Raw genomic sequence first — 26,220 nt, 5'->3', positions numbered from 1 at the left:
CGTGTCCAAATTGTTTAGCAAATTTTTCCACTTGGGTCTTCAAGGTCAGACCGTCTATTAAAAATCCAGCATTTCTTTGTGTGGTGAACCATTGAAGCAATGCTTCATCAACGTTTGTAACCTTGCACTTATCTAAAAATTCCCCCTCCCCCTCTTTTTTTCGGTAATGTTCTTTTCCAGTGCTGATATGTTAACATCTTTATTCTTCCACAATGTCAAAAGATACACTTGAAGAGGACAAAGAAAACCTTTTACACACTTCAACATTTTTTGCACCACATTCTAACTCACGAATAATTTTATCGTTTTTTTTGCAAATCAAGAAACACCTTTTATTGGTAGACATGTTTAAGAGGGAAGGGTTCATTTCTAACTGATTTTACCTTAAAATGATAAAGTGATCTGCGTACAAAGTTCTTAAGCCCGAAAAGAATACAAAGTTCTTAGCACTGCTAAAATTCTTAGAAGTCCTGAAATAAATTTATGGTTTGTTGTTGTTGTTTTAGATTTGTTGGTGCATCAGCAACTTTGGCTATAATGCACTAATTACTGTCTGATATTTCTCTCGTTTTTCTTACAGGTGATAGGGGGTTCAAGATAAGGTGATATTTATTTATCAATTTTAGGAAAAGAAAAATTGTCATCCATGTTTTCTCGATCTCCTAGGACACACTGTAGTGTTAACTGATTGCAATTATGAAAATTAGAGGAAAAAGCTGTTTTTTGTTCTTTTTGATAATTGCGGGCATTCTATGATGATATGCTTTACTGTTAATGGGCATAAACAATTACTGCATTGTGGAGGGTCACTGTTTGTTAGTAGATAGCTATGAGTGAAGAAAGTATGACCAATGCATAATCTGGCTAGGATGGTTTCTTCCTTTCTGTTTCATCTCAGGCTGGATTGCCACTGTTTAAGTTCTCTTGATTTCCAAGTTTATTATTTGTTTGATCTTTTCACATGCTTGTCCACAGTTCTTTACATGTCTGTTTGATAAAGGACTTATGATCACTATAAGGAGTCCTGAAATTAGATGGCATCACATTTGTAGCAATTTTAGCAGCTAAATCTGCCTGCTTGTTTCCAACATGTCCAGGGATCCAACAAAATATTACGAGCTGTCCATGAGGAAAGCAAATAATTTGTATTTTCTTACCTACTTATTGCTTTTTTTTTTTTTTTTCCCTTCTTTTTCTGACCACTGCAACAAAAGCCTGTGGCTTCCTTGCATTATATGGCTATAGTAAGTCAGCAAATTCTGAACTGCTGGGAACAAATAAATTTTGCTGTTTTATTGACCTAATTAGCACATTAAATGGTATTCTTAAATAGTTTTATAGTCCTAGTCACAATCATTAGTTTATTTTTAAATTTAGCTAAAAATTTTGTAAGTTACTACTGAATATAGGTAGAACCTTTGTATTGGTGATTTGGCACGAATATGGTATCTCGTAACTTTGTACCGAAGTGCACAGTAAGGGAATTCTAGTGTCTGAATTATGGTAAATTGGTATCTCAAAAGTTTGAATCACATATGCTGGTGTTAAGAGATAATATTATTAGCTATTATAATTAACTTATAACTTTACAAGTATAAAGGCATAGCATTAACTTGATAACATATTACGTATAACATAAACTCGATGAAGTAATACATATAATGTAAATGAAATATCATAATATATATTTAAGAATGTAAACCTGATAAAATAATATGTATTATTGATGCATAACTGGTGCATACTGAAATTATTGTGTTTAAGAATATTACTATAGTGTAGTATTCTCAATTAAATTGAATTTTAATGGAAATCATGCCACAGACCACAGCAGCAAAGCAAAGGGCCCAAAGTAGCAGGAGTGGTGTGGCTCAGGAGAGAATTGAGGAGGCAATTGTCCTCCAAATCATAGCCTCACAAAATGTACTGCTTGTTTGATGTTTGTGGAACTATCTGGAACAGGACATGATACAGCCAAGGGCTTTGTGTGTGTTCAATGTAGAAAATTGTGAGGATATTAGGCATGAACTCAGCATTCTGATGGGCATTTATGAGAACTTGAAGAACGGGGTTGATGCTCTCAAGGTCATTAAGTTGGGGCCCATCAAGCATTCAGCTGCTCACCTCGATGCCAATTTCCATTTGCACAGCAGGTAACACAGCAGCAACCCGAAAGCCAGAATGTAATGGTCCCACAGGAGGTAGCTATTGTCAGCGACTCATGTCAGGGAAATGGGAAAAATAATGTGCAAAAAGGATAAGTGGATTAGGACTGCCAAGGGCAAAAGTTGATGACAATGTAGAGCAGATATCCTTTAAGGACACAGAGGATGATGCTGCTGTTCAGGTCGCACTAATTATATTAAGAATAGGAGACGTAATGGCTTACTTACCAAGCTGGCAGCAATGTTGAGAAAAGTCACAAGTTTCATAAATTTGAAAGTGTCTGCAATTCAGCCCATTTGTGAGGCGCCTCCGTAGCCAGGTGGGAAGGAGCAGCAGTGCGTAGCACACGCTTCTTGATTAGACTGGGGTTCGAGCCCATCACCACCAAATACAGATGATGCGGAAAGGTCAAGGAATGACCACCGCATATCCCCGGAGCAATATGGCCTTAGTTGCTAATGCTCCTAAAAACCAAATAACAAACAAACAAAAAAACAGCCCATTTGTGATAGGAGGGAGTACATGATGAAAGCTTTGTCAATCAATTCTGCCCTCGAATATCATGCAAGGTTCGCAGGATAGAATTTTTCATAATGGTCTGTGGACAAGGGAAAATGCTTCTATAGGGATGGGATAAACTTAAATAGAAAGGTAACAAGAATATTTATCGAGGCAGTGTTGGATGGGTCAGAAAATTGCTAGCTTGAAGGGATACACAGACTAACTGCATTGTTATTTTGGTTTTTAGGAGCATTAGCAACTAAGGCCATATTGCTCCGGGAATATGCGGTGGTCATTCCCTGACCTTTCCGCATCCTCCGTATTTGGTGATGACGGATTTGAACCCCGGTCTAATCGAGAAGCGTGTGCTACGCACTGCTGCTCCTTCCCACCTGGCTACAAAGGCGCCCACACAGACTAATAGATTAAGAACAGCCAGAAATAGAAGCCCAGCAGCCCAGATAGCAAGGTATCAGGAATTTCAAGGCCTGCTATGGGTTATCACAGAACAAGAATGGGTGCATGTATACCAATTACAGACCTATTAGCTTAACTTCTGTTCCAGGAAAAATAATGGAATGGAGTCATAGGTTAAAGAAGTAATGCAGGACCATCTACACCACAGGAGTGCAGTTTACTTCAGTCACAGCTTGCAATTGTTAAGGGGAGATCTTGTCTGACCAATTTGATTAGGTACTATAATGCACTGACAAAGAAACTTACAAATTGGAGCAGTGTGGCATTATGGGAAAGTTACTGCTATGGATAAAGGGATAGTTGAGTGGGAGAAGACAGAGTGGTAATCAATGGACACTGATCTTTGCGGACTAATGTTATTAGCACATTCCCAGGGTTCATCAATGCTGGGCCCACTGTTGTTTTCTATATTTATTAATGATATTGATCATTGTATATATCAGGCTTAATGTCTAAGTTTGCAGACGATACAAAGCTTGGCAGGGTGGTTAATTACAGCAAGAAAGGTATGCTGTTGCTGCAAAAAGATCTAGAAACATTAGGCAGATCAGCTGAGAAACAGCAACAATAAAGTTTAACACTGACAAATGCAAGGTACTGAACATGGCTAGCAATAATCCCAGAGTAATATATCATCTGTGTAGCTACACTCAGGGTGGAAAATTAACAGGACCTTGGGGATAACTGTGCAGTCTGATATGAAGTTCTCTGAGCAGTGCAGACAAGCTGCGAATACAGTTCATAGGGTTTTGTCAATTATATACAAGAATTTTGCTTGCAGGGATAAGGAGGTGATTATTCCATTGTATAAGCAATGGTCAGGTCAATCCTGAATATTGCATACATGTCTGGATGTAGAGTTGCTGGAACAGGTACAGAGAAGGACAATGAGATTGGTGATGGGTACAACAAAGGGATACTCTTACCAAGAAAAGCTCCAGTTCTGCAAACTGCAGCATTTGGAAACGACACCTGTAATGTGATCTGACTGAGCTGTTTAAGGCTTTGAATGGCTTGAGCAAACTTAATGCTGATAGGAACCTTCTTCAGACTATGTACATGAGAGAGCATAAATTCAAATTGAGGAAGGATGGTTGCAGAACAAATGTGTGGAAATTTGCCTTCAGCCAATGGGTGGCCGATTGGTAGACAAGGCTTCCATCTGTTGTCGTGGATGAATAGGTGAAATGAGAGGGTTTCCCCCCCCCCCCTGATGCTTTATAAGCTTGCTTTCTTGCATCACTTGCCACTATTAGTACTAATACTAGATAAACAACTTAGGTGGTCTGAAAATGGTAGTTATCACGCTGGTAAATGGAGTACACTGTATTTGCCAATGGTAAATGCAGGTAAATGGAAAAATGCAAACCAAAAGGGTAAATGTAATCCAATGGTAAATGCAAACATCGGTAAATGCAGTGTACTCCATTTATCAATGTGATACCTGCCATTTTTCAGTTAAGCCTAGAATAACATATAGTGTGAATATCACCAACTTTCATTATAGTTGATAATGAAAAATACAGGGTGACTGTACACAGTCTGACAGTTTTCTGAGCTGACAGACAGCTTGTGGTATAAAGCAATTGTTGGCCATATCTTGAAGAATACTAAATCACATCTGGAAATCTCATTTTAGGAAGGATAGTGATCTACTGCAAAGGGTGCAGAAATACTTGTGTGCCCCTCCCCCCCCCACCTGCAGGGAATGCAAAAGTATTTTTACCAAGAGAGTGGCCCGGGCTCTAACAATCTGGAAATTAGGCATCTGCACAAAAACCTACCTGAAATGCTAAGTCTTTAAAAGGGCAAGCAAACTGAATGGCGATGGCATCAGGCACACATAAGAGGGCAGAGCTTTATATTGAAAAACGATGGTTGTAGAAAGATATGCAGAGATTTATCTTGAGCCACAATAATTGTTGGATTTAAACTTCTTACTCATGTAACACTAGGTGAAAGTTAGTGTTGTTTAAGTACAAAGTTTAAATTTATTCAAAGGATTGAACAAAAAAAAAAAAAAAAAAATTTTTAGACAGAAATGGGGTAGGCAAATGAATTTTTTTTTTAAGTTCCACAATTAACTGATGAAATAATAATAATCACACACTTGATAGTAATAAATATATGAATACTTTGACTCTTGTGATTAATTCATATTTAGTATTACTAAAAAAAAAAAAAAAAAAAAACCACAGTATCAACAACTACCAAGAACAGTTGAAGCCTTATCAACTTCACATATTACGATATTCCACTTATTTCTTAAGAAACGTCTCAGAATTTGGAATATTCTCTAGTAAGGAAGAAACTTTAATTAAAAAAAAAATTACCTTTCAAAAAAGTCCACAGTCTTTAAGATTGTTTTTAATGATAACATCTGTCACAGCATCAAAGACAAATTGTATATTGTTAGTATCAGTGGCACAAGTGAAGTGAGTATAAATTTCTTTTGTGTCCTTACGCTTATTCAGACTTTCAAATTTCATTTGAATATATGCTGCAGCTTCTTCATAAGTGTTATTTCCTGAATAAAATTAACACAATTATATGATTAGAATCAATGACTAACAACTTCAACTTTAATATTCCAAAATTAGAGAAAATTTGCTAGACACTAAAACAAGAATTATTTCTATAATAACTGTTGAAATTAATGTTAAAATTATTATATAAAATTAATTGTGTATAATTAAATCTTACATCTATGTAACTAGGTATTTTTGAGAGTTCCAGCAAAATATCTGACAAGACTATAGTGCTTATCATTTTAAATTCTTATTTTGTTGAAATGAAAATATTATAAAGACTATCAAAAGATTTCATTTAAAAAAAAAACAAAGCAAAAACACTTCTTGACTAGTTGATTCCATAAATTTCCCCCCCCGACATTTTGACAGACAGATGCACTTGCTTGATGAGCAGTTTCCAAGAAAAATGGCCTGATTATTATTACTAACCCTTGAAATTTGTACAACAAAATGAATAATACTTTAAACAAAATTGCTTTAGTATTTAAAATGATTTCCATGTTGAAGCATTTTGGCCTAATCATCTGTGAAATTAGCTGATTAACATAATAAGATAACTTCTAACTAGTATAATCTTATAAAAAACTAGATGGTTTTAATTTTAGCGTAATTTTGATTTTTACTTATTTATTTTAGTATTATATTGGTTTTGTTTTTTATTATTCCTTTTCCTTTTGGTCTCTGTCGGGTCAGCTCTGATGTATATGGCTGCTCGCTTTTTCTGTCTGCTACGTATACATCGCAACAGAAACCAAGGGCTTGCTTATTGCTGTGATTCCTTTGATTTTGGTTGCCGGCCCTTGATGACGCAGTTAAAATCTTAGGACCTACAGCATTAAGTACCATTTAATTTTATTTAAAATTTTTATATAATCACTTTTATTTTTCAGGCACTTAATTTTTTCCATTGTTACTACACCTGACAGGTTAGCACCCCTATCCATACACTTATCTAATCTATTTGCCCATATATATATATATATATATATATATATATATATATATATATGGGCATATAGTTTTTTTTTTTCAAGTATCAACAAAATCGAAAAAATTAACATTAATTGCATAAAAAAAAAAAAAAAAAAATGAATGTTAAACATTCATAAATACTGCATTTCAAACCACATGTGTAGCTATACAATAGAGTGCACCCAGCTTTATGATATTAATCTGTTCTAGAGACACCATCGTATCGTGAACCCAATAACACATTGTTTTTTAGTTATTCGTTCCAAGACCTCGGAAGTTTGAATTTTCGCTATATAACTAAGCTGTTTATCTCTCTAAAAGGTCATTTTTATAATGTAAACTGCATTAGTTACCAATTCAAAACATTAAAATGCACTACACTTTCATCGTTATTTATCATATGTTCTGTTATAAGAATCAAATTTGAACACCTTTGTGATATTTTTCTAAAGCACATTTCTGGAAGTCACTACCATAAAACAATAAAAACAATTTGCACTTTCTGGTTTATTGGGCTTTTCTGTTAGTGTAATCAATCATAAATCAGGTAGTAAACTCGGTGTTATTGCATTTGCGAAAATACCAATAGCTGGAATTGTGTGGGTTTTTACGTTATTATGGTGAAATGTGTTTCCCCTTCAATCATATAAAAAACACACAAAAATACATTTTCACAATCCTCTCTTCATTCCTTTTTTTTTTTTATAGCTTTGTAAACTTGTTACTCGGCACGGATTGTGTTAGTTGCAATCTCACTTGCACGTATTGTGTTAGTCAGTTGCAATTCGTGCGTGCCATTAAAAAATGCTTATGCATGCTATCGTGAACTTTATAAAGAAAAGAGAAGAGATTATCTTGGAAACAAATGCCTCTTGAAGCATTTCTGAAGACTTTAATCGATGCATTTAATCGATGAAGACTAAACATTCTTTTAAATTTGTAAGTCATAAATAATTTCTTTAAATTATAATTTGCTTGATTTTACAGGCTATGTTTTCATTTATTTGGATAAATCAATCATTGTTTAAACAAACTAATTAGCTAACTAATTTCATTGTTGAGAATGTAATGCCTGTTTTTAACATTACGTCTATGGGAAATAAATTCCCACTTTACGAGTGCGTGCTAGGAATGAATTAACTCGTAAAGTCAGGAACTACCCACACACACACTGAAAGGAAACAATTATTTGAATACCTCTATGCTCTTCGTGTATACCTATGTTATACATGTAGAGTATACACAGGGATTGTCATCAAACAATATCAAACATGGCTAAAGAAGTAACCTCATGTTGGCCAAGTATATCCTCACAAAATAGTTTGGAAATGCCAAACGGAGATACTGTCATGAATGAGGATGTTGAACCAAACAAGAACATATCTTTTTGTATTGGCAGTATATCTTTCTTTTGTTGTTTCTTGTTATCTTTTAGAGCACTGTAAAATGATGTGTTGCCCTATACTATGAGTATAGGGCAACACATGCAAGTAATGATCTAGTGCAGTGGTTCCCAAACTGTGCTCCATGGACCCCCAAGGGATCTGCAAACAGTTCCCAAGGGATCCGTGGATAATTTCTGTAATGGCTACTTTGATTTTACTTATTTTTGACTGAGATCTTTCAAAATGGAAAAAAAAAAAAAAAAAAACCAACATTCTTCACACTACTAGCCTATGAGGTATGATTGATTGTATGCTCAAATAGTGACAGTTTATTATTCAGTTATTTTGTGTCAGTCTAGGCCTCTTCAGGCCTAAGCTGTCACAAGAATAAACAGAAATTTATTTATTCAATGTTTACATTTAAGAAGACCATTTACTGTGCAGAATTTTATTTTTAGGAAATTGATTATCCTATTAAGGAAAGGTTAATACTTGTGTTAATGGATCTTTGGCAGTATTATGCATACAGTCTTTCCACAATATTTCAGTGCACTATAGGAGGATCCAGAAAAGACAACCTTTCAAAATACAATTTCTCAGTTTGTCCTACATAGTAATATGCACAGAATAAACAATAAACAACAGATTTCATATATGACCTCACACAAAGTAATCTACTGGTGCAAGGTCTAGTGATCATGGTGACCACTGCATAGGACCATTCTAACCAGCTATCATACACATTTAAATAAGTCAAAAACACCATGGAAAAGTATGCAAAGCTGAAAGACCTGTGGATTAACTCACCTGGTGGAACTCTGCAAGGATTCTGGGGGAAAATCTTTTTTAATATCGTGGCCTGCACTTGTAAGTAGAAGGAATCCTTTTTTTTAGAGACAGAATATATTTAAACAAACATGTGGTAAGGTTTTTGCCAGTAACACTGACAGTACTATAAGGGCTTAGAGCAACTGCTAAATGGAGGTGTCATACAGAACACATTTATCTGATAAATGAGTCAAAGTAACACTTGCACACACATTAAAAGTCCTTGTTTATTGCTGCAGCAACTGATATTGGCAAGGTGTTCTGAGGGTAGCAACATTTCAAAAGAACAGGAAGCTAATGTTAGGGAAACAAACTTAACATTTTCGCTGCTGGCTTTCCCCATGACCTTTTTCACCTAGGATTGAGTCAATCTGGATTAGAAAGAGCAGAAATATTTTTGGGCTTTCTTCACTATGACTGAATTAATCAGCCTCTGGTGAAGGTTGCTTGACAAAGATATCTGGTTTTCTTTCTGTAAAAATTGTAAGAAAAAGTTTTAAGGGTAGGGTGGTTTCCCTCCAAGTAGATTATAATCCGAAGCTACATATCTACATTTAGGGAGCAGTGAGTGTGTTAAATAACTTCAAGAGATGTGTCAGGGTAGTAAATTATATAAGAACACTTTGTCTCAATTATATATACAGTAATGTCAGGAGTATCGACAATAAAATGAGTGAATTCTAACTCCTGGTCTAGGATACCTAACGTTGAAATAATAGAGCTAAGAGAATCAAATGGTCTCACCCTAAAACAGGCAATGATCAGTTTCATTATAGTACTTGCAATGTATATAGGAAGGTCAGGGAAGATAGAATGCTTCTTACCAAAAGCAGCCTGAGTGTGGCAAAAGCTTTCGATCAGAACCTAAGCACACTAGTATAAAATCAGTGATTCTATAGTGTGATAATTGTAAGTAAAGATATAATGAGAGTGGGGTAATCTAGAGACTAAAAGATTGTGAGATTATGATGAGGGCCTCTCTGAAAGTACAAGCAAAGAGAATAAATGAGAGCAAGTGTGAATGCCTCAATATGGGCAATTTCAATATACAAAACTGACTGGGGCAAGAAGGCAAATTACATGGAAACAAATTTTATAAATCGGCTAGATGATTGTTATTTATATCAACACATCAGAAAAAGTACTAAGGGAAATATATTCTAGGCCTGATCATCACCCACAAAATCAGATGACATCATGGGACTGAGAGTACAAGCACCATTAATCGGGGGTGATCACAGAGTTCTCAGTTGGATGATGACAAGAGAGGTAGCAGTTGTTAAGGCCAAAGGAATGGATTTCAATTTCAGGAAAGTAGATGACAGCTCACACAGTGTGAATATATTAGAACTATGGTATAACTTCAAAGGTATAGTCACAAAAGCCTTGAGAGCACAAAACCATTAAGAAAACATAGCACAAGGAGAATTCTAGATGGATGAATAATGAACTAGCCAGTTTTAATAGAGCGGGGGGGGGGGGATGGCACATGTGCCGAGAACATGCCACTCCACAACAACACTTGCTGTTGGGCGATGAGACTTTCCTTGACTGGAACCTGCTTTGCTTATGTCGTCTTTAGCCAAATTAATTTCCACGTGACTGCCATCACATGGAAATTAATTTATTGAACGTGAAAATCTAGCATGATTTGATACAATTGATAGAGAGGAGTGTAGGCTAAATACTGAAGCCATGCTTTCACCACTCTCTTTCTTACTAACCTGATCAAATAGCTGAACTTGTGTACTTTCCTGTGTTTTATATGCAGATTTATACAATGATCGTCGTTGCCATTTGTTGAATAGTATGATTGCAACAATACAAGTATCTGATTATAAATACAGTAATACACCGAAGTTACGCAATAGGTGGGTCCAACGAAAATCGCTTAAGTCGAATTCCTGTAAGTCGGGGCACAACTTTGCATATAAATTTTGTTTAATTGGGACCAAGGACTAACAAAAACACTAGTTTAGAAGAAAAATATTTAATAAAATTACAGTTCTTTATACATATTAATACAAAATATGTATTAAAAAAATAAATGAGTTACGTAAAAAAGTTATTTTGATGTCGATGGCTTCATAAAATCTAACAAATTCGTCTGACGACACAGCACCTTTTTTTCACGCAGAATTTCTTCGTAGCAAGCTAATAATTTTTTTATTCCTTGCTTTGTAGCTATAACACGTTCTTCGTTGGAGTCTATATTTTCTATCAATTGAGCTGAGACCTTCTGTCAAGCTTGCAAATGTCATGTGCTTTTCTGGTGGAACTGGGTCTGAAGTGTCGGATACTTCAGTGACGTTTTGCTCACGCATATCTGAGCTCATTCATTGTCAGTTCCTGACTATGTGAATCCAACAGCTCGTTGACATCATCACCATTGACTTCCAAATCTAATTGCCTGGAAAGATTAACAACTTCTTTCATCACACGAGTGGCACGATCAGTTTCTGGCATTGTTTTAGTCATTTTTCAAAAATGGACAAAGTTTCTTCCAGACACCATTCAATGTTTTTTTGTGAATTTCATCCCAAGATTCTTCAATGATTCTTACAGCATCTAAAACATTGAATTGTTTCCAAAAGTCTTTAACAGATATCTCACTATTTTGTCTCATAGCTTCATTCAGACGTGCAAACGAATGCCTCATGTAGTAAGTCTTGAATGTTTTGATGACTCCCTGGTCCATCGGTTGAAGCAAGCTGGTTGTGTTTGGAGGGCAAAAACACAACTTTCACACGTGGGTCAAAATTAATTAGGGTGGTAGGAGGGTGACCGGGTGCATTGTCAATAAGAAGCATCACTTTAAATGGAATCTGTTTAGACTTGCAATAACGTTCGACTTCGGGTATGAAGTGGTGACCAAACCAGTCCTCAAAAACGGAAGCTGTCACCCAAGCTTTATGATTTGACTTCCAAATCACTGGTAAGCTAATTTTAGATATATTTTTTAAAACTCTTGGGTTTTCAGAGCGATAAATTAAGAGAGGTTTTAACTTGCAGTCACCAGCTACATTCCCACCAACCATCACTGTCAATCGGTCCTTGGAAACCTTAAAGCCTGGAAAGTTTTTATCTTCACGCGCGATAAAAGTTCTTTTAGGCATCTTCTTCCAGAACAGGCCAGTTAAAGTATAATCCACTTTAAATACGATTTCACTGCTATAGTCACCTTCTATCATAGCCTTGATTTATTTGGTTTTTAGGAGCATTAGCAACTAAGGCCATATTACTCCCGGATATGCGGTGGTCATTCCCTGACCTTTCCGCATCCTCCGTATTTGGTAGTGACGGGCTCGAACCCCGGTCTAATCAAGAAGCGTGTGCTACGCACTGCTGCTCCTTCCCACCTGGCTACGGAGGCGCCTCATAGCCTTGAGTGTCTCAGGAAAAGAAGATGCAGCTTCTTTATCAGAACTTGCCGCCTCTCTCCACTCTCTGCGATACTGTGCCAGTTACAGCAAGTTTTAAATTGGTTGAACCAACTGTTACTAGCTACAAAGTTTTCATCTTTGCCCACCTTCCCAGCTTCTTCTTTCAACCTCTCAAAAATCAACTTAGCTTGATAGCACACAGTGTTCTGATCGACTGGACAATTCTTCACTTTTACTTGATTATCATACCATAATTTCAGCATTGTTTCCATCTCAGCAATAATACCATGGCATTTACGAATTATGCTTGAGTTCAAAGACTGAGCATTTTTCACCGCTCGAGAATTCTTTATCTTTTATGATTGTTCTTACTGTGGATTCCAGTATCTCAAACTTCTTTGCTAATTCACAAATTTTCATTCTGCTATCAAAATCCTTGATAATGTTAAGTTTACATTCCAAAGATATCATTTTCCTTTTCTTACTAGGTGCAGGAGAATCAGCATAGAACGACATAGTTTTTTTTAAGGGTTTAGAAAATTTATAACAAAACAATCTTAACTTTCGTTGATCGTAGAATTGTAATTGTGCACGTAGAGTTTGTGTGAAACATGTCCAATGCATATCCAAGCAAGAAAAAATCAAGAACCGCGTAACTCGAAGTTCGTGTAAGTCGGGGTATTACTGTACTTGTATTGTTGCAATGTTTGATTACAAATGCTTGTATTGTGTTCACTCGCACACTAGCAAGCTTTTTGTGGATTTATTGGATGATTGTTTTCTACAGCAGCATGTTACAAAGGCAACCAGAGGGAGTGACACTCTTAATCTGATTATCAGCAGTTATTATTCACATACAGTCAGTCCTCGTATAACACGTGTTTACATTACAAGATTTATAAAGAGGGGAACGACATCTTATATAACACGAACCGAATTCGCTTATGCACGATTCGCCCCAACTGAACGCAACACGATAGGAATGAAGAGGAGATTCTGAAAATGTATTTATGTGTTTTATATCAGTGAAGGGGAAACACATTTCACCATAATAACGTAAAATTCCAGCTATCGGTATTATCGCGAATGCAATTAGATCAAGTTTACTACCAGTTTATAACAGATTCCACTAGCAGAAAGGCAACTGGGAATTGTTTTTATTGTTTTATGGTAGTAACCCCCAGAAACGTGCTTTAGTAAAATGTGAGGTGTTAATAGTGTATCTCTGCCTTTACGGTGTTGTTTATTCAGTTGCTACATGCGCGCAGCTTTGTTTGTGTATCAAGCGTGCCTCCTCGTTTTGTAATTGTGCTTTATTCCCTAAAAATGAGTAAAATACTTAAAAGGTGTGAAAAGGAAGCGTCCTGGTGAAGACACTGCAGATTCAGACAGAAAAAAAAAAAAAAAAAGCAATATCGATAAACAGAGGCGGACTGGATCAAAAATTCTTACCCGGGAAAATTTGTAGTGTTCTCACACTAGCGTTTATGGCCAAAATCACACCGGCCACCGGGGTTTTCCCAGTAAGGCTTATGGCCAGTCCGCCACTGTCGATAGCGAAAAAATATGAAACTGTGAAATACTTTGAGCGAAATGAAAGACCATGTGATATTGCACATGCTACAGACTTAAATGAGGCAACGCCGAGAATTACAAAGAATGCAGAGAAAATAAAAACAACTTTCATAGCAGGAACAACTCAAAGTGTAATTAAAATCCATTAGATTAAGACACAAAGAATTGGAAGGGATGGGATGGAACGGCTGTCATCTGTTTGGATAGAAAATCAAACAAAAAACAAGTTTGCTTACAATAGAAGCAAAAGCATTAGCAATATTTTATTACGTAATAGTCGTAATAAAATAAGTATTTTATTCGTAAAAAATACTTACGTATTTTTTATTATTTATATTATATTAAATATAATATAATAATAATAAAAAATATTATAAAAAATTATAATATTTTTTTTATTACGTATTTTAATCGTTATAAAATACGTAAGTATTTTATCACGATTATTTATTGTGTTTGGTAATGTTTTGGTTACCAATGTGTGTTCAATCTTGGGTGGTCGGCACCTAACCCTATTTTTCCCATAGGGCCTGTTGTTTATATTGCACGAGGGTTTCTAGGAACACAACTATCGTGCTATACGAGGACTGACTGTATTAGGAATTTACAGATAAAGAAACCACTAGGTGGCAGTGATCACAATGTACTGATGTGGGATTTACTTAAAGATACTACATAAGGGGCAAGGGGAAGGGTTTTTGCTTTCGTAAAGGTAACTACAGTGGTCTCAAAGATATTTTAAATTCTATACAGTGGGACCAACTGATGATGTTACCAACAGCAAATTATAAATGGGAGACATTCAAGGAAGTAATCTTGAAAGCTACTAGGTTTTTTGTTCCAACTAAGAAATACTGTTCTAGGTTTAGACCCAAATGGATGTCAGTTGAACTAACAGACTTGTGGCAGAGAAGAAAAATGCATGGGATGAATATAAATTATCAGGCAACACAGAAGTCTGTGGTAGATATAAGCTAGTGTGTAATCAAATCACAAAGGAGGTTAGGCAAGCAAAGGCTGGTTATGAGAAATCTTTGGCAAAGGATACAAAGAAAAACAGGAAAGACTTCTTTACTTATATAAACTCTAAAAGGAAGGGGATGAATCAGATTGGTCCACTTGATATCAATGGTTTGACTGTAGATCAGTGGTTCCCAAACTGTGGGCAGCAGCACCCCAGGGATATTTTAAATTTGAGGGAAACACAGCAATACTCTACATCTGTCAGACACTGTACGAACTACTAGCTTGAGGTAGTTCACAGTTTCACGGGTAGTTCTGTTTTTCACAAGAGAATTGAACTTAGAGGAATCAGCTTGGTTAATTAATTTGAAATCAAACTGGTGTACATATGAGCTGCATTTTAATGAAGAAAATAGCCTACTGTGATTTATTGGAATACCCGGGATACACTTGTTGTAATTTGCTATCAAACCAAATAACAAAACAAACAAACTTGTTGTAAATAAGGCAGATATCAAGTAAACATTGTAAATGTAAATATCAATACTAGGAGGAAAGACCTTCTTGGGAAACTTGGGGGGGGGGGGGGGAACTTAAGTTCATTATTTGAATCTTGTAACCTCCTGCTGGTTGGACTCTGGAAACAGATACCATACTGATTTGACACCACATAGCTCAATATAAAATTGAAACTACATGCTCAAAAATGCCACTTTTGGAATAGATAATATAAATCATGCCATGACAGTCTCATTGCAACCGTTCACAGCAACTTTCATCACTACTAATTTTCTGATCAAATGATTTCCTAGACTTGACTGCATGGGAAATGATGAATTGTGAAATTATGTATTATAGAGGTGCAGTCTCATTGTAGCTGTTGACCTCCTTCCTGAGGCTAGAAGATTTTGTCATCTGCATCCAGTACATCTCTTCTGTGGAAGACTGAAAAGCAAGAATTCTATTTGTCGAGTACCTTTGACTGGGAAGATGACAAGGATCATCATGCTGTTCCATGGCAGCTGTCTCTTGTTAGGTTGATATTTCAAGTTTAGTAATGTTGTTTAGGACCAGCTAATATTAATGGGCTGTGACAGTCTCATTGTGGCTGTTCGTAGCAATCATCACCACCATTAAATTTTTGATCAAATTTTCCTGAATTTGGCTGCGTGGGAATCAATGCTTTATAGAGAAACAGTCTCATTTGCATCTGATGTTTCCCAGCTAATGATACTGGCTTTATCATCTTTATCTTCCAGTATGCCTCTTCTCATAGAAGATTGTACAGATGTATTTTACTGCTGTGTATCTTGGAGCTGAAAAATCAACATGCTTCCTGTGGTAGTAGTCTCACATTGTGCCTAATTGCCACCGGATATCCCTTTAAATGCTTTTGTATATAGTTAAAGTTTTAACTTTTAAATTTTCTTGCATTGTGATATCTACAAGTAAGATTCAAGTAAGGTAAAATATCAGAATTTCTGAATAAAATAATTACTAGGTTAATTTACACAGGGGTGTTTTTTTTTTTTTATTTTTACTGGCTCCCTAGTTTGGGCAACCTGGGAGCAGGATTGCTGGTGCCCACTGGTATTGCACTATCTCCGGTGGGTGTGTAGTGTATTTAGGGTCTAACGGCACCAGGAGTTTTCCCCCCATCTCCGTGTTGCTTTCATTGTAAGTGTAAGACAGTTCTCTGCCAGAGGGTTAAAGTGTGTGGGTTGGTAGATGGATCTCCAGTGTGTGCATTTCAGCACTACAGGAGATAGTGGACCCAGGTCAAGCTCCTTGTACGTTGGGACGGGCACTGAGCAGCAGTCGCCCGGATGTTAACTGCTCCCTGGTGGCGGGGCGGCCTGAAACAAGCAGTATGGCAACACATCCACATTAGGCTGACACACAAGCACCAACACTTTTTGGGCAGCTCTTCAGAGGTACTGCATCACCACAGATGAACAAGGTGAAGATAGGCAAAATGCCTAGAAGCAACCAGCGAAACCACACATAAACAGTTTCAACATTATCACAGTTTAAACACTACTTATTAAGTTGCTTTGACCTAACTACTTAATAAATGGAACTGTTTGATATTTCTTTTGGCCTAGGGGTGCAGTGAAAAAAATTACTGAGACACTAAGGGCACTGTGAACCAAGAAAGTTTGGGAACCTCTGCTGTAGATGATTGTTCTCAGATAGATGCCAAACTAAATGAGTATTTTGCATCTACATTCACACATGAAGAGTTATTCAAGAGGAGAAGGCCAGATGTTTATCAAACTCTAACAGGGAGTTAAATGATTTTGTAATAACTGAGAGCAAAATGGAGGAGAAATTGCTGAAGTTAAACATAAGCAAGGCACCTGAGGCAGATGGGATCTATCCAGTTATATTAAAGGAGGTGGCAAAGGAAGTAAGCAAACCCTTAGCATAATTATGAGAGCATCCTTGGACAAACTCAGGGGAAGTCCCAACAGACTGGAGATGTACAAATGCATCTCCAATTCACAAAGGGGGGATCAAAGGGTAATGCAAATAATTACAGACCTGTTAGTATGACTTCTGTTTCAGAGAAAACAATGGATTCACTGGTTAAAGAAGCACTGCAAGATCATCTAGACAAGACTGTAGTAATAATTCAGCCAGAGCATGGGTTTAAGGGGAAGCCTTGTCTGGATACTATGATGTGGTAACAAAAGAACTGGATGCAAAAAATAATTTTGATATCATATACTTGGATTTCAGGAAAGATTTTGATACTATTGCACATGGAAGACTACTGTACAAATTGGAGCAGTATGGCATTAAGGGCAAGTTGCTACAATGGATAAAAGAATGGTTGAGTGGGATAAGACAGAGTGTCCCCCAGAGTTCAGTGTTAGGCCCATTGTTGTTTTGTATATTTATCAATGATATTGATGAAGGTATATCAAGCTTAATGTCAACTGTCTGCAGATGATACAAAGGTTTGCAGGGTTGTTAATAACAGTAATGACAGTATGCTGCAGCAACAGGATCTGGAAAAGTTGGGCAGATGGGCTGAGAAGTGGCAACTGAAGTTTAACATTGACGAATGCAAAGTACTGCATATGGGTTGCAGTAACCCCAGAGATATGTACCAACTGGGTGGTATTACACTCAGGGTAGTGGAGAATGAGGGAGACCTGAGGGTAATTTGTCAGATATGAAGTTTTCTGAGCAGTGCAAACAGACCCCAGAGTAGTTCATGGGGGTCTTGTCAATGATATACAGGAATTTTGCTAGCAGGGATAAAGAGGTGATTATTACCTTGTATAAGGCAATGTTCAGACCTCACTCAAATAGCTTGAGTACTGCGTACAGGTCTGGAAGACTCATTTTAGGAAGGATGTAGAGTTGCTAGAACAAGTACAGAGAAGGGCAACGAGACTGGTGAGGGGAACAAAGGGGTGCTGTTATGAAGAAAGGCTTAAGTTCAGCAAACTGCAGCATCTGGAGACTAGGCACCTGTGAGGTGATCTGGTTGAGGTGTATAAGGCCTTGAATGGTTTGAGCAGGTGCAATTCTGATGGGCTTCCTCTTGCTCAGATTATGAACCTGAAGAGGCATAAATTCAAATTGAGGAAAGACAGTTGTCGAATAGATGTGCGGAAATTTGTCTTTAGCCAATGGGTAGTTGATTGCTGGAACAAACTTCCATCTGTCGTGGAAGATAATAGCTGAAATAAATTCAAGGAAGAATGGGACAAACTTTGGGAGTGAATGGATGGGTGAAATGGGAATGGTTTTTTTTTTTTTTTTTTTTTTTTTGGCTGATGCTGTATAAGCTTGCTTTCTTGCATCATATGCCTCTATTAATGTTGAATGTTGCAATCACATAAGTATGATTGCAACAATACAATGCCTCTGGCAGAAGCTACCAAAGATGCCACTTCCATGTCACATTTTTTGCGACTGATCAGATTTACTTTGTTGAGGTGCCCCTAAGGAGGTTTCACATCAAAAAGAGCATACAAAAGTTACTGAGCAATAAAAAGTACCAAAACCTGTAACAGCTACAAATTGATCTGTTAACAATACCACAAAAAAGTTCAGGCTGGCAAGAGAAAATTATGAGAAATCGCTGGCCAAAAAAGCAAAGGGCAAAGAATGGGGACATGAAGTTTTTCTTGTATGTGAACAAATAAGATTGTACCCTTGCATAATTATGTGGGAAAGTTAAAGATAACCCTGCTGATGTTGCAGTTGAATTGAACAAGTGCTTTGCATTGATACTGTTTACTTTGCATTGATACATGAAGAAAGACCCTTTGTGTGTCAAAGAGAAGCTATGCAATTGAAGCTGGAAAGCATGAAAATAGCAATACTGAAATTTCTGATGATTCTTTATTAGAAAAACTTGAGCCTAAAGACAAGTAAGGGTCCTGCAGTTGATGGCATATACTCAGCAAGTTTCAGGAAAGTACCAGGAGAATGCATTGAACCACTGAGATTAATTATGAGGTTGTCACTAGACTCGGGAGTTATTTCCTTGGATTGGAAAAGTGCCAACGTATTGATAATACATAAAGGTGACTAAGAATGAAGTGGGTAACTAGTCAGTTCTGCCATAACACGGTACATGTGTTCCTAAAAATCTCTGCATTATAGTATTTCATGCATTAAAAACAACAGTGCTTATGGGAAAAATAGGGATGGGGCATGAAATGACATTTGAGAAAGAGCACTCAAAAAAAAAAATAAAATAAATAAATAAAATAATAAAAAAAAATAAATAAGAATATATGTTCAGTCTGGCAAGTAAAACACTAAAAAAAAAAAAAGTTAGAAACCCAATAAAATTGATAACACAAGTTGAAATATCTTAAATTTCTAATAAATAAATAAATATTACAACAAATATAGCACTTTACCTTGACAAGATACCTTGTATTATCAGAGACTATGTACACTTATGTACATAGCGTAACTAATACTGTAATATATGCATATCAATTGATATTTCTGTTCACCGACTTTTTTTTAGGTTGTAAAATGAAAGCAGTAAAAAAGATAAGCAATCAATAACGATGAACATGGCATGCACAAATTGCAAAAGTGAGATAAGGAGTAACAAGTTTAGAAAGCTTAAAAAATAGAAATGAAGAGAAGATTCTGAAAATTTATTTAAGTTTTTTTATATGAATGAAGATTGCATGGAAGGGGAAGCACAATTCACCATAATAACGTAAAAATCCACAGAATTCCAGCTATCAGTATTATCACAAATGCAATAAAATATAGAGTTTACTACTCATTTATAATAGATTGCACTAACAGAAAAGCCCAATAAACCGGGAACTGCAAATTGTTTTATGGTAGTGACCTCCAGTAATGTGCTCCTCTGCTCATGCTATCACACTGCAGGAGCAGAGGAGCACATTACTCTGCTCATGCTATCACACCGCAGGAAATTTCTGTTCAAACTGAAAAACGCGAGCTCCCGAAAACATGATTTGGCCTACAATATTACCTCTTATCTTGTGAATACAGTGAATGACAACAGTGTGTCTCTGACCAATACAGTGCAGGTTTTGCATTCAACGGTGTTACTCACAGATGAAATTGTGCATGAGCTAACACGAAAATCACATTATACTCGCATTGTTCCCTGATACATCAGTCGTGTTGGAGCAAATTAGTGTTGCTAAAATCTACATTATAGCAGAATTGACTGTACTGGCCAGTTGGTCTGAACCAGGCAGTAGGGAAAATCATGGAAGCAATGACAACAGTGCATTACAGGATCACAAAGACAGGAATAGTATTCTAAAAAAAAACATGGCACAGGTTTGAATATCACACAACAAATCAAGAGTGTTTTGCTACTGGGTAACTGCTAACTCGTGAGTTCCCATTGATATCTGGAAAGTGTTAATTCCTTCAAAGGCAACAGACCTTTTATTCACGCACTCAAATTCATTTAACGATATGATAACGTTCTGCTTAATTCCCTCACCCGCTGCATCTGGCACATGCAATAAGGTTCACAGGAGAACCACCTTTGGAAATTCCCTGCCCACCTGAGCCAAGGTATCCTAATTGCTCTAGGTCATATGCTTTGCTGCTTGCTACTCTAGTCCTAGGAATACTCTCAGTTAAAAATAAATTGAATTAGCCTTAATGCATTAAACCTGAATACTAAACAACAAACAATGTTATGTGATATGCTTGCACAATAGTAATAACACTACACTATTACACATGTATTACGTAATATTTATGAACTACTACAATATTAAATATATTACCACCACAGTACTTCACAGAAAAAAAAAAAAAGAAAAAAAAAAAAAAGAAATCACAAGAATTACACCGATGAGCCAAAACATTATGACCACCTACCTAATATGATACTGGTCCTCCATGTGCAGCCAAAATAGCTCATACCCAAAGAGGCATGGACGCTACAAGATTTCTAAATGTGTCTTGTGGTATCTGGTACCAACACGTAACCAACAGATCCTTTAACTCCTGTAAGGTCCAGGGTTGAGACACTGCAGATCGGAGGTGCGGTTCCAACACAAACCACAGATAATCGATGGGATTAATGTCTAAGAATTTGGAGGCCAGGGCAATACCTGGAAGTCTTCCTCATGTTCCACAAACCAGTCTCAAACAATCCAGGTGGTGTGGCATGGTGCATTATCCTGCTGAAAGATGGCACTGCCAGAGGGGAAGACCATTGCCACGAAAGGGTGTACCTGGTCAGCAATATTGTTTAGGTTAGTGGTAGATCCATGCCATCCATGTGCCTGGTACATGGATGACTGGACCCAGGGTATCTCAGCAGAACATCGCCGCCACCAGCTTGTTTTTGTCCCATGGTGCATCCTGGAGCCATCACTTCCCCAGGTAAGATGCACACGTACCTGGCTGTCCACATGGTGCAACAGAAAACATGATTCATCGGGACCAGACGACCGTCTTCCAATCACTCAAGGTCCAGTTTCAATGCTCGCATTCACATTGTAGGCGCTGTTGCCAGTGAACCGTGGTTAGCATGGATACTCAGAGTGGCCTGTGGCTACGCAGCCCCATTTTCAGCGGGGTTTCATTTTCAACGTACCATCCGGGAGAACCTTCGCTCACCTCGAGCATCGATGAGCTGTGGTCGTCCAACACCTCACCGGCAGTTAATGGGTTCCCCCTCTTCAGACCACTTTCAGTAGGTACTAACCATGGCTGACCATTAGCACCCCACCAGCCGTGCAGTTTCGGATATGCCCTGACCCAGTCGTCTGGCCATGACAATTTGGCCTTTGTCAAACTGGCTTAAGTCCACTGCCTTTCCCATCTGAAGAACTTGTCCTTCAGATGGGAAACTAACACTGATTAACGGAGCTCAGTATCAGGTGTTTTTTTATACTGTGTCCTGACCCACCGTAGTTCACATGCAGTTGCTTCGATTTGCATAATGACTCGCTAGTCAATGTTTTGGCTCATTGGTGTATGTTCTGGATCTGTTTACAAACTTTTTGCAATAGTAATATTCCAATGCCAACTTTACTTCTAGAAAAACAAAAATAAACAAATCTCTGCAGTCAATGCATTTAAAACTATTCTCCTACTACATATTATAAATATGTTAAGCTAAAAACTTCCAAATTATTGCAAAAAAAAAAAAAAAAAGTCCTGAATTTACAAGCAAACTAACAAAAATCCAATACAGAATAGCCAAATTTGGTAGTAAAGTGATACTTACCTGTATATTCAGGAAAACATATGGTCAGAGGAGATTTAGCTATTTTCTCTTCAAATAAATCTTTCTTGTTAAGAAAGAGGATAATAGATGTCTCAACAAACCACTTGTTATTGCAGATAGAGTCAAACAGCTTAGTACTTTCTATCATGCGATTCTGTAAAAGAGCAAAAAGTCTTAAAGAACACAGTTTGAACATGCTCAGAAAAATTATATCAAATGAATCTGCAATTATAATAAAAATTTACAAATATTTGAAAATGTAATACTAACCATTTCTTCATCTTCGGCAAGAACCAAATCATATCCACTGAGTGCTACACAAAATATAATTGCTGTGACATCTTCAAAACAGTGTATCCACTTTTTCCTCTCTGATCTCTGTCCTCCAACATCAAACATTCTAAATAAAGTTAATTATGTATATTCATAAACATTCAGAAATAAATAATAATTTTATAACAACATAAATAATAGAAGTGCTTTACGTTTGTTTACATAAGGCTGACAATGTATAACAAGTCTAAATTACTTTAAATTTTAGCTATATCAGTAATTTTATTATGACAGATGAACTTAACTCCTATTGGCTTTTTGATGAATATTTTCACTTGTTTGTTCAATGACTCTTCACAGATTTACACAAAGTTAGAATTAAAAGTGCATTAAAGAATTTCTGATATTTTACTATTAATACTATGATGTATTTGGATATAAGCATGACCTCAGAGTGATAATCATAATTAAAGTACTCTTAAGGATTATTTGAAAATTTGATTTCCTAAGGTCATATTTCTTATTACATAAAGATCAAAATTTAATTCATAAACTACTGGTTGTGGAGTAAATTAAAAATTGGAATTCTGATCACGTTATCATTTTTCAGAAGTTAAAACTTCAGCAGATGTCCACAATATCATAAATAATTACTATTTATCCTTATTAAACTGCAAAATTAACTCAGCAGCAGCCACATCAGCATTTCTTGTATACATGTAACTTGGCAATTAAAATGGCTATCAGAGTGATATAAAGTATGACTTTTAATATTCCTTCAGTACAGTTTTGACTTTTGATCTGCATCCCCAATTTTTTTTGGAATTTGAGAATTATGTACCACATTAAGCAACTATTTATATAGCGTAAGAAAGTGTGAGCATGGTAAACAGACAGTTTGTAGGATAGTGACTAAACTAAAATAAGCTGTCAGACATAAGTAGAGGGGAAAAAGGGATAATAAAACTAATCCACACAAATGAGTACTTTATTTCTGTCAAGTTATCTACTACTGTGCAGCACAATACGACCTTCAAAGATTATATTAGAATACATTCTTAATAATAAACACCACCATTAAAAAATAAACTACCTGTAAATGAGCACTATTATGCTGATGGTAACAACAGAACATTTCCTTATCCAATGAAGAAAGCATAAGAATATCATAAAAAACAATAGCAAGCATCTAACTTCTTAGATCAGTAATTAAAAGAAACCGATGAAACTATTTTCATGACATCACAGACCAACCATAAGTAGTCAAAATCAGCAATGGTGAATCTTTTCTGCTCTATATTAAGAAAATTGAGCTGAAACAAAAATATAATAATGTTAGTGTCCCATAAGGGGAAAAAAAAATCTGACCAAAATTAATAAGTAGTCTTACTAATTAACAATACCTGAAAGTTTCTAATGAGAACTTTGTTACTGCATAAATCTGCACATTGCACTTATGGTTTTCATCAGCATCATTGACAGACTGTAAAACAAATCTGTCTTTAAATAAAAAAATATATACTTTTTATAATACAAATAATTTATGGATGGCCACCATGTATTTGCCTGAATGCTGCTCATGGCATGTCTACCACTGGTTTGCCACCCTTACATAATGAATAAGGCTTCAACAAATATAGGTCATATTACCAACAAGAATGCAGCAAAACTACAGATAGTTTAACACTTTGCTCAAAGCAACAAGGGTCAATCTGAACAGCAGAGAATAGGAACTGATACTCGAATCCCTGAATTCGAGGACACTGATCAAGCCTCTCTGACAAACCCTCTCCTATAAATTAGATTTAAGTTACAGAACAAATGACTATTTTCTAGAATAACTGTAAGTGGCCACTCAGTTAAAGTAAAAAGATCTTCAATCTAGTTTCTAGAATTATATTGCCATAAAATGAAGTTTAACTAAACCTAATAAATAAAAAGTAACACAAATGACTTCTTGAGGGAATTAGGATGAATCCTTCCCCCAAACTTTATATTCATTAAGAGGGAAATTTTGTGAAATTTTGTGCTCTTCAGTGAAATTTTTTAACAAATACAGTAGACTCTCAATTTTCTGAAATAGATGGCACAAAAAAAAAAAAAAAAAATTCCTGGATAATCGATTTTACTGTTAATCCAAACATACAGCAAGTAACCTCAATGTAAGAGATACATTCCAGGACTTCTTACATATGAGGGTGGTTCAATAAAGAATCGCCCTGACTTAGCTGCAGAGGTGCTAGCCTGTTGATTCTTGGCACAAGGTTTTAGTCCTTCTCTACATAGTCAACATGCAGATTTACACATTTTTTCCATCAATGAATGAGGCTATGGATACCGTTTTTGTAGAAGTGGTGAGGGTTGGTCTTTGAACCATGACTCTGTTGCAGAAATAAGTCTTGTCGTCAGAGAAGTGGGTCCCCCGAATAAATGATTTGAGGGAAGGAAACAAGAAGTCCGATGGTGCAAGATCGGGTGAGTAGGCTGGATGGGGCAGTATTTCAAATCCACAAGTAGCTGCTTGTGTTGCTGCAATTTCAGAAGTGTGAACTGGGGCATTGTCTTGAAGCATTCTCACACCTTTGGACAGCATACCACACCTACATGTTTTGATTTTCTCCCGTAATTTTGTGAGTAAGTTGGCATAATAGGCACCTGTAATTGTTCTACCTTTCAGCAGGTAATCAGTCATTATTACACCTTTCTCATCCCAAAACGCTATCAGCAAGACCTTTCCTGCTGACGTTTGGAGCCTTGCCTTCTTGGGGAGTGGGGAACCATGATGTCGCCATTCCATGGACTGCTTTTTACTTTCAGGGTCGAAAATGGTGTATCCAACTTTCATCCTGAGTGATTAGACGAGAGAAAAAGTCTTCCTCATTTTTTTTGGCACAGGGCTAACAACTCATGATTTCTATTGTCAATCAGCCTTCTGGAAACCAGTCAATAACCGGGGAATCCATCTTGCACTCAATTTCCGTAAATGGAGTTGGTCATGGACTGTTTCAACAGAGCCCACACTAATCTTCACCTCCTGGGACAATTCACGCACAGATATCTGGCAATCTTCCATGATTAACGACTCCACTTTCCTGATCATGCTGTCATCAATGGCTGAATGGGCTCAGATTCTATCAATGTCCAACCACATCTAAACTGTCTTATGCCAGTACTTCACAATGCCATAGGATGGGGCTTCATCCTTATATACAGCAGTCATCTCCTCGTAGATTTCCCCTTCAAGAACAGATACCGGATTACAGCTCTGGCTTCAACTTTGTCCATGATGCTACTTCGTCACACGTTCAGCTCTGTAAGAGAAAAACAAATTAAGACACCGATCTGAAATTTTACACCTTTAGTACAGAGATATGTATGATGCCACACACAAAATATCATGACTCTGCAATATGTGGAAGTAGGTGAGGGCGATTCTTTATTCAACC

General features: G+C 36.6%; 1 protein-coding gene across 1 annotated transcript in view; it reads right to left on the bottom strand.

The window, feature by feature from the left end:
- Window positions 1-26,220, bottom strand: part of Galphai (G protein alpha i subunit) — a 180,767-nt gene that overhangs the window by 11,132 nt on the left and 143,415 nt on the right. Inside the window, exons 6-8 of the mRNA XM_090371600.1 lie at window positions 22,772-22,901; window positions 22,502-22,655; window positions 5,478-5,671 (exon numbers count right to left, since the gene is read on the bottom strand). Coding sequence (XP_090227726.1) covers window positions 5,481-5,671; window positions 22,502-22,655; window positions 22,772-22,901 — 475 coding nt within the window. The 3' untranslated portion in view covers window positions 5,478-5,480. The remainder of the gene's footprint in view (window positions 1-5,477; window positions 5,672-22,501; window positions 22,656-22,771; window positions 22,902-26,220) is intronic.

This window comes from Mastigoproctus giganteus, chromosome 4 (genome assembly GCF_048544385.1).
Source record: "Mastigoproctus giganteus isolate SK-2022 chromosome 4, ASM4854438v1, whole genome shotgun sequence".
Lineage (NCBI taxonomy): Eukaryota > Metazoa > Arthropoda > Arachnida > Uropygi > Thelyphonidae > Mastigoproctus > Mastigoproctus giganteus.
Note: the sequence above shows the minus strand (reverse complement) of the source record. Positions and strands in the feature narration are given on the sequence as shown.